This window comes from Cyprinodon tularosa, unplaced genomic scaffold, assembly GCF_016077235.1.
Source record: "Cyprinodon tularosa strain WSP-4 unplaced genomic scaffold, ASM1607723v1 ctg2, whole genome shotgun sequence".
Classification (NCBI taxonomy): domain Eukaryota; kingdom Metazoa; phylum Chordata; class Actinopteri; order Cyprinodontiformes; family Cyprinodontidae; genus Cyprinodon; species Cyprinodon tularosa.
The window spans coordinates 2679156-2689636 of NW_024038733.1; the positions used below are offsets into that span (position 1 = coordinate 2679156).

At 37.2% G+C, this 10481-nt stretch overlaps 1 protein-coding gene across 1 annotated transcript; it reads left to right on the forward strand.

Annotated features, from left to right (window-relative positions):
* Window positions 1-1047: 1047 nt before the first annotated feature.
* Window positions 1048-6789, forward strand: aicda (activation-induced cytidine deaminase). Its single transcript, XM_038284557.1, has 5 exons — window positions 1048-1392; window positions 1968-2133; window positions 5955-6237; window positions 6340-6455; window positions 6538-6789. Exons 1-5 carry the CDS (start codon window positions 1373-1375, stop codon window positions 6586-6588), a joined length of 636 nt encoding a protein of 211 aa, XP_038140485.1. The 5' UTR covers window positions 1048-1372; the 3' UTR covers window positions 6589-6789.
* Window positions 6790-10481: the final 3692 nt, after the last annotated feature.

The following is a 10481-nucleotide window of genomic DNA, read 5'->3' on the forward strand; positions in this document are numbered from 1 at the left end:
TCTCTGTGATCTAGGAAAACCTTAGGGTGGAAGTCAGTGGCCGGGGTTTGGAAAATTTTTCAGGGAGTTGGCTCATTTTCTGACATTTGTAAGAAACCAGAGTCTACAAAAAACGTCAAACACTCTTCCAACGTGTGGTCTCAGGGATTATTCAATAAAATCTGGAATGTGTCCGAATGAAATTCTTTTTATCTTGCAGTATAAACAAGATGTGTATGGTAAAAGGTTTATTTCTTTTAGAGATATTATTTAAAAAAAAAATAGAATCTTTATATTGTTTAGATTATTAACATTTTCAAAGGGTTTTTTTCATGCAAAGTTTTAAGATTGAAGCTCATAACTGCTGGAACCCAGAATCCAAATTCTCAAAAGATTCGAAAATTACAGAAGAACAATTAAAATGTTTTATTGTAAGTACAGGAATTTGGTCGGCTCTAAACTATATCCATTCTCTCAACAGTCTATGCATCAATACTTGATCAAGGCTTCTAATACATTAATATCTAAACCACAGCAGAGTGATAAGGATGCACTGAGTACATGGCTCTGTTTCAGTGTAAAGAGGCCAAGGTGATAGTGGCCTTCAGCTTATCTGTAAAAATGGCTCTGGTGTTTCTCGACTTCATCATCACAAAACCCAACAGATTTTCTATGGAGGATATAGAAAATATCAAACTTGTCATAAAATAGTCAGTAGAACAGGTACTGGTAGCTTTGACAGTGTGAGGATATATTAAGCCCCGTTTGCATCAGACTGGTCGTATCATCTTGGCTTGCGCTGCATATTTCCTTTTTACTTCCACAACATTTTCCATCAATGAGTTTGGATAAAATAATCATAGGACAACCAGCTTTTTTAGCAGTGACTTTATATGGCTTATCCTATTTATCCTAAAAACTGTGGGAACCTTGATGCTCAATGCCGGCAGCCTTCTACATGATTGCATCTGCTAGAATATGGCCATTTATAAAAAAAAAAATCGTATTGGTCTTAAGTATTAACAAATCAATAAAGTCTTTTGGACACACATTAGATGAAGATGCCACATAAACTAACATGCTTCTTTAAAATAAATGAATTAAAGCTACAATTACTTAATAGATGTCTGATTTCTCAGTAAGGCACTGGTATGTAACCATTTCTTCTGTATCACATCCCCCCAAACTTACTTTGAAAAATGTCTCCAACCAACCAGAGGCCGCCTTTGCTTTATGCAGGATGTTTATGTTTGGAGGTATAGGTTCTCAGTTCCCTCCTTTTAACCCCCTCAGTGCACACACACACACCAACACACACACTTTCACTCTTTCTCATTTACCTCCATTTAATACCCACGCCTGACAAGTGACAAAGCAAAGCGCGGCTTTTGAAATGATTACAAAGCTAGACAGGTGAGCAAAATAAACGAATTCTTTTTTTTATACTTTGCATTTTTATCTCGGTTTCGTCATTTAGCGTTTGCACACATTTAAAGGGAAAAATAATTGAGGAGATTTTAATACTTTTTCAATGCATTTATGACAAGATCACACTTTGATGCTGATTTTCTGATTCTTAAATAGAGCACAATCAAGGTTTCAGTATTAATAATTGCTAAACAACTGTCTTGGTTTCACTAAAAGTTGTGAAACTGAGAGTAAGAAAAAGTGTTCTTAGTGAATCTTAGCTGTTGTCTCATTGCCCATCACACATATTTAGTTAACCACAGATTTTACATGCCTGCCTTGCTTTAGCTTCTTAGATTAAAGCTTGAATAAGAAACTACTCTCAGTGATTCATTATGGTCCAGATCTTGCAGTGGATTGTACTGTAATAACATTTCTGTAAATTACTGTAACGTTTTTTTTTTTTTTTTTTTTTTTTAATGACATGATGAGTCATTTATATAAGAAAATCTTTTTTGGTGTTAATCCTGACAGGCATTGCATCAGGTAAAAAAAGCAGATTTTCTTCCTATTTTTCGTAGGGCACTGTTACCCAAAAAAAAGTTCATCTATCATTACAAAAACATGCGCTGGGCAAGAGGTCGGTGTGAGACATATCTCTGCTTTGTGGTGAAGAGGCGAGTGGGCCCAGACTCCATATCCTTTGACTTTGGACATCTCCGCAACCGCAATGGCTGCCATGTGGAGGTAAGAAAGGGAAGATGTTGTTCAGGTGTATTGCAAAATGAAGCAGTTGGGTATCCAGGGCTGGACCCATTCATCAGCAAGATGTGAAACAATAAATCAAACTTTTATCACCGCAGCATAATCTCAAATTGAAATATTTCTCCAGAGTTCTACAACATTTATTTAAAATGTCATATTTTTTCAATGTTTAAGATATTCTACCTTTGCAAAAACCAAAAGTTCTGAAAAACAGGTCCACAGCTACAAGCCAAACCAACTTTATTTATAAAGCACTTTAAAAACAACAGATAAGGACCAAACTGCTGAAATATAGGAATGTGTGGTTAAAATACATAAAATAAGAAATAATAAAAGAGTTAAAAGCATAAAGGAATATTTACAGTTGCACTCAAGCATAGCGGCCATAGATAATGATGATCATTTTGTCAGATTTGATTATACAACAGGGTTGAAATTGATTAACTAAAAACCTGACATATTTATACCTGACATGTCATTTATACATTATGTTCATAATAATATAACGTGTTTATGTTTGTGATGGTAGGAGGGAACATTTTCTTTTTGCTTTGAATGTATGAGTAAGAAAGTTAAGTAAGTTACCCAGTAGGGTAAGTTTAGCTGGATTTAGTGGCTATTTTCTTGCAGCCATTACTTCACTTAAAAAGATGAAAACACATCTGGTTTATTTTTAAGTGTATGTTCCCTTGTCTTTCCTATTCTGCCAAGATGCTACAAGAAACAGGCCTCTAGGTCCAATAGCGTATCTTTAGGTAGATGTAAAGTTAGTATTTTGATTCAACATATCCAGCCATACAGGTGCTGGTCATAAAATTAGAATATCATGAAAAAGTAGATTGATTTCAGTAATTCCATTTAAAAAGTGAAACTTGTATATTATATTCATACATTACATACAAACTCATATATTTCAGATGTTTATTTTGTTTAATTTTGATGATTACAAATGACAACAAATGAAAATCTCAAATTCATCATATCAGAAAATTAGAATATTGTGAAAAGGTTCAAAATTGATGGCCCCTGGTGCCACACTCTAATCAGCTAATTAACTCAAACCACCTGCAAAAGCCTTTAAATGGTCTTTCAGTCTAGTTCTATAGGCTACACAATCATGGGGAAGACTGCTGACTTGACAGTTGTCCAAAAGACGACCATCGACACCTTGCACAAGGAGGGCAAGACACAAAAGGTCATCGCTAAAGAGGCTGGCTGTTCACAGAGCTCAGTGTCCAAGCACATTAATAGAGAGGCGAAGGGAAGGAAAAGATGTGGTCGAAAAAAGTGTACAAGCAAGAGAGATAACCGCACCCTGGAGAGGATTGTGAAACAAAACCCATTCAAAAATGTGGGGGAGATTCACAAAGAGTGGACTGCAGCTGGAGTGAGTGCTTCAAGAACCACCACACACAGACGTATGAAAGACATGGGTTTCTGCTGTCGCATTCCTTGTGTCAAGCCACTCTTGAACCACAGACAGCGTCAGAAGCGTCTTGCCTGGGCTAAAGAGAAACAGGACTGGACTGCTGGTGAGTGGTCCAAAGTCATGTTCTCTGATGAAAGTAAATTTTGCATTTCCTTTGGAAATCAAGGTCCCAGAGTTTGGAGGAAAAGAAGAGAGGCACTTCATCCACGTTGCTTGAAGTCCAGTGTAAAGTTTCCACAGTCAGTGATGGTTTGGGGTGCCATGTCATCTGCTGGTGTTGGTCCATTGTGTTTTCTGAGGTCCAGGGTCAACGCAGCCACATACCAGGAAGTTTTAGAGCACTTCATGCTTCCTGCAGCTGACCAACTTTTTGGAGATGCAGATTTCATTTTCCAACAGGACTTGGCACCTGCACACAGTGCCAAAGCTACCAGTACCTGGTTGAAGGACCATGGTATCCCTGTTCTTAATTGGCCAGCAAACTCTCCTGACCTTAACCCCATAGAAAATCTATGGGGTATTGTGAAGAAGAAGATGCAATACACCAGACCCAACAATTCAGAAGAGCTAAAAGCCACTATTAGAGCAACCTGGGCTATCATAACACCTGAGCAGTGCCACAGACTGATCGACTCCATGCCACGCCGCATTGCTGCAGTAATACAGGCCAAAGGAGGCCCAACTAAATACTGAGTGCTGTACATGCTCATACTTTTCATGTTCATACTTTTCAGTTGGCCAACATTTCTATAAATCCTTTGTTTTTATTGGTCTTCAGTAATATTCTAATTTTCTGATATGATGAATTTGAGATTTTCATTTGTTGTCATTTGTAATCATCAGAATTAAACAAAATAAACATCTGAAATATATGAGTTTGTATGTAATGTATGAATATAATATACAAGTTTCACTTTTTAAATGGAATTACTGAAATCAATCTACTTTTTCATGATATTCTAATTTTATGACCAGCACCTGTACATGCAGCTGTGGACAAGAACTTGGAAGACAGGCAGCTTTCACTGAATGGATGCCAGAGCCTACTCTCCAACCTTCCTTGGGCTATAATATTTCGTCTTTTTATAAGCACCTATATTACCTTTCATTTTAATAGAAAACTGTATTCTTAAACAAAAAAAATGTTTTTACTTAAGTCAATACAGAAATGATAAAAGACAAGTAGAGGCTTACATTTGTACTTCTATGTACTTCTTTCGCCCATTCCTGTGAGCACACAGGTCCCCATTCTCCATCTCTCTGCTTGAAAGTCACAGTGCAAACTTTTAAATTCATTCTGGGTCTGAATCTTTTGGCTGAATTACCTCCTCAGCATGCAGGATATTTCTACACAGTCTTCTTAACCATCTTATGACTTATTTCAGGTATGCTGGACCAAGAACACCTCTAAAAGTTCTAGTTTAGGAACTGGAACTGCCCATCCCACATGGCACTGAACGCGCATTCACATTGTGTCTGCATTTAGAGGCCTGTGTGAGGGATGTAGAAGTAAAAAAAATGAGCTGCTAATATAACAATAAATATTTATCATTTTGATTTTCTCATTCTTTACAAAAGATTAGTGTCAACCTATAGATAAACAAACGTCTGTCTGCTTTTTGACGGCCTTTTAATGTTTTTAAATTACAACCACTCTCACGCTGCATCAACACTGCAGCCAATGTTGAAGGCTCAGTAGACAGGTCAGCTTGAGGCAGGGATACCAAGTTTTTGATGGGTAGAGAAATAAATTAGCAGATGATAAATGTGTTGGCAAATAAAAACAAAACAGTAAGATTGTGAGCTAATTATATATGCAAATTATCTTTGTAAATCAGAACAATCTAATACCATTAGTGTTTTTTTGACTGCATCACATTTTTCTTCTTTCTTTTTAAAGAAGTTAATGTATAGTCTCTTTTATGACACAAAAAAGGATTGTGTCAGGCAGCAGTTATTTTATACATTTGTTTCGAAGAATTATTTCAAGGTGGTGACAGAGAAAATGGCTCAAGTTAAGCTTGATTATGTCAAATTGAATATGCTCTAAAAGTTGAGAACATTTTAAAATTTGCTTTAGTAAAATGTATGAATAATATTATTTTGTTCCAAATTGCAATGACAATGTGACCGCAATCAGCTGCAGACGCTACATGAAAGAAAAGCTATGTAGCGGTTAATTGTTTTAATTTATTGTAAGAATGAAAAGGCTTAAAGCTTTGTTTTTAAGATAGTTTGTTGAATTACAGAATGTAGGAATAGGCCTCCATTAACAAAAATAAATTAAAACTGCATTTATGGGGGGACTGGTCACCTTTATTATAAATAATGTAACTGTTGAATTATCTTTTTTTATTCCACTGTGTTTCTGCAGGTGTTGTTTCTACGCTACCTGGGAACTTTGTGCCCCGGCCTGTGGGGTTATGGAGTCACCGGTGAGAAAAAAGTCAGCTACTCCATCACCTGGTTTTGCTCCTGGTCTCCCTGTGCAAACTGCTCCTTCCGACTCGCTCAGTTCCTCAACCAGACCCCAAACCTGCGCCTCAGAATCTTTGTGTCCCGGCTTTATTTCTGCGACTTGGAGGACAGCCGTGAAAGAGAGGGTTTGAGAACACTGAAAAAAGCTGGCGTGCACATCACAGTCATGAGTTACAAAGGTGAGGGATAATTTCAGAGAAACGTGGAAAAATATTTGACTCTACATTTCATGTCATCATATCTATTCTTGGGATAATTTTTTTGTCGCAAAACTCCTTCAGATTACTTCTATTGCTGGCAGACCTTTGTTGCCCGGAATCAAAGCAAGTTCAAGGCTTGGGATGGGCTGCATCAAAACTACATCCGCCTATCAAGGAAACTCAACCGCATTCTTCAGGTTCTACTTTAACACACAGTGTCTATAACTAACAAATCCACATATAAAGTTTAAACTTTAATGCTCTGTTCTTATTTCACAGCCCTGTGAGACAGAAGATTTAAGAGATGCCTTCAGGCTTCTTGGACTGTAAAGTATTTCCCTGAGCCCCTCTGGTACTTTCAGAACCTAAGAATTAGACGTCAGTGTTGGTCTATCACTACAGAAAACTGCAAAACTGAGAACTGAAAAAAACTGAGAAAAAAAAATGCTTTAACGATGTAGCAAGGCTGATGTCGGGTAGCTTCTGCTTGCTTTTTCTATGGCTAAATGAAAATGTAAAAATAAAATAATAACAAACAAAAAAAAAGAGGCAGTTGTGTGTTTGCTGCTCTGCACCTATCTTGGTCTTATTTTTCAATCAATTCCTGCAAAGGTTTTACCTTTTATTTGGTCCAGGATGATTCAAAATACGAAATATTAAATATGTACCATAGATAAATTAGAATAAACAGTTATGGTTGTGTTTGCAATAACAAGGTCATGTTTTCTTCTTTTTTTATTTCAGAGCAGCACCAACAGGAATAAGAAGCTGTTTTGATTGAATCTAAAACTCCAACAAGAAAACTTTAAAGTGTGACCTAGTCAAAGTTTTTAAATAAAAAAAAAATGGTATTCACTGATTTAAAATGAAAAATCAAATCAAAAAATCAAAATCAGAATCAAAAAATGTTCAGGCTTTTGTCTCTTTTACAGTGATTTAAAAAGCTTCACTGCCATCTGATGTTTCTGCTACGGCTCATAACATCAGCTTTTCACAGAAAGCTAAGTTGGTCTGAATAACATATTTCTGTCCTTAAAATGAACTCCATTCGTCTTCTGCTTGTCCCTAAGAGGCATGTTAGGAACAGTGCCTATCTCTGGCAGTCTAGTGAAAAAATGTGGTTTACACCCTGGACAGGTCACCATTCAATCACAGGGCAACAGAAAGACACACAACCATGCACACACATTCTCACAGCTAATTAAGAGACACCAATTAACGCAACAGACATGTTTTTGGACTGTGGGAGGAAGTTGAAGTACCCGAACGGAACCCACCCATATAAAAGGAGAGCATGCCTTCCCCATGCAGAAAAACCCTGGGCAAAGAATTGGATTCAGAACCTTCTTACTGCATGACAACACAGATACAATCCTCACTACTGTGTAGCCTATTAAATCAAATAATTGTTTAAAAACAGTCCTTTGTGTTTAATCAGGTTAGTTTGCTGTATATAAAGGTTATTTTGGAATATGGAACTCTTTAATTTTAAAAGCGGCATAGAATTAATTACTATTGCTCCTTTTAATCAGTTCCTAATAACCAGAGGTGGTTCTACAGGTGCTGGTCATAAAATTAGAATATCATGAAAAAGTAGATTGATTTCAGTAATTCCATTTAAAAAGTGAAACTTGTATATTATATTCATACATTACATACAAACTCATATATTTCAGATGTTTATTTTGTTTAATTTTGATGATTACAAATGACAACAAATGAAAATCTCAAATTCATCATATCAGAAAATTAGAATATTGTGAAAAGGTTCAAAATTGATGGCCCCTGGTGCCACACTCTAATCAGCTAATTAACTCAAACCACCTGCAAAAGCCTTTAAATGGTCTTTCAGTCTAGTTCTATAGGCTACACAATCATGGGGAAGACTGCTGACTTGACAGTTGTCCAAAAGACGACCATCGACACCTTGCACAAGGAGGGCAAGACACAAAAGGTCATCGCTAAAGAGGCTGGCTGTTCACAGAGCTCAGTGTCCAAGCACATTAATAGAGAGGCGAAGGGAAGGAAAAGATGTGGTCGAAAAAAGTGTACAAGCAAGAGAGATAACCGCACCCTGGAGAGGATTGTGAAACAAAACCCATTCAAAAATGTGGGGGAGATTCACAAAGAGTGGACTGCAGCTGGAGTGAGTGCTTCAAGAACCACCACACACAGACGTATGAAAGACATGGGTTTCTGCTGTCGCATTCCTTGTGTCAAGCCACTCTTGAACCACAGACAGCGTCAGAAGCGTCTTGCCTGGGCTAAAGAGAAACAGGACTGGACTGCTGGTGAGTGGTCCAAAGTCATGTTCTCTGATGAAAGTAAATTTTGCATTTCCTTTGGAAATCAAGGTCCCAGAGTCTGGAGGAAAAGAAGAGAGGCACTTCATCCACGTTGCTTGAAGTCCAGTGTAAAGTTTCCACAGTCAGTGATGGTTTGGGGTGCCATGTCATCTGCTGGTGTTGGTCCATTGTGTTTTCTGAGGTCCAGGGTCAACGCAGCCACATACCAGGAAGTTTTAGAGCACTTCATGCTTCCTGCAGCTGACCAACTTTTTGGAGATGCAGATTTCATTTTCCAACAGGACTTGGCACCTGCACACAGTGCCAAAGCTACCAGTACCTGGTTGAAGGACCATGGTATCCCTGTTCTTAATTGGCCAGCAAACTCTCCTGACCTTAACCCCATAGAAAATCTATGGGGTATTGTGAAGAAGAAGATGCAATACACCAGACCCAACAATTCAGAAGAGCTAAAAGCCACTATTAGAGCAACCTGGGCTATCATAACACCTGAGCAGTGCCACAGACTGATCGACTCCATGCCACGCCGCATTGCTGCAGTAATACAGGCCAAAGGAGGCCCAACTAAATACTGAGTGCTGTACATGCTCATACTTTTCATGTTCATACTTTTCAGTTGGCCAACATTTCTATAAATCCTTTGTTTTTATTGGTCTTCAGTAATATTCTAATTTTCTGATATGATGAATTTGAGATTTTCATTTGTTGTCATTTGTAATCATCAAAATTAAACAAAATAAACATCTGAAATATATGAGTTTGTATGTAATGTATGAATATAATATACAAGTTTCACTTTTTAAATGGAATTACTGAAATCAATCTACTTTTTCATGATATTCTAATTTTATGACCAGCACCTGTAGATCAACTTTACCCGGGGGCCCTGGCTGGAGTCAGTGATTTTTCATGGGGGCACAGAATATTTTACCTTGCAGCTAAGATGAATTGTCATGAGATTTATGAATTCACAAACTCCTGAAAATATATCTTACCAGAAGCCAACTGATTCAGTAACCTCATAGGAGAAATGTTTACGACCAATGAAACGCAGTGACAAGTATGGCTTCAATGCATCATCAAGAAGTCGCTTCAGCCTAAATAGCCTCTATTTCTTTATGAAAAATGAGCAAAAGGATGTGATTTTTGCCTTTATGGATGGGAGGATGTTTGCACGTTCCTCCCACCTGGATTTGGTAAGGGTTTGATTTATCTGTTACAGCTGCTACTGCTGATATGATTGGCTTAATGACAGAGATGGCAAAAGTACTCACTTTCCGTACTTGAGTAAAAGTACAGTTACTTGTGTTAAAAAATACTCTGGTAAAAGTGGAAGTACTGATTAAACTTCTTTACTCAAGTAAAAGTAACAAAGTACAGGCTTGTAAATTTACTTAAAGTATAAAAGTAAAAGTAGAAACCACTTTTTTCATGCCGTTGCCTACATTTTAAATGGATGTCTGCCAATAGGACTAGATCTCCGTTGTGTTCATTTTCAATCATCTCGTCGTCCATGCTACTATGCTAACGCCACCGCCACCAAGCTGCAATGATTTGCCGGGAATGAATACCGCCGAATCTGTCGATTCATCTTGTAGTGGTGCGTCAAATGCAACGTAGATTCCCATCCAATTAGATTGAATTTAGTATTGATGATGTTACGGCCCTGGGCCTTGTGGGCTGTAACAATGACGTGAAAAATAATAATGGTAACTCCATTGAAATGATTCAAAACTAAAGTAACGAGCCAATTTTTAAAAATGTAAGGAGTAGAAAGTTCAGATATTTGTGTAAAAATGTAAGGAGTAGAGTGTAAAAAGTCACCATAAAAATAAGTAGTAAAGTAAAGTAAAAAAAGTAAAAAGAAAAAGTATGCTTACTCAAAAATAATATGAGGTGTATTTTTTTTTTAAATAC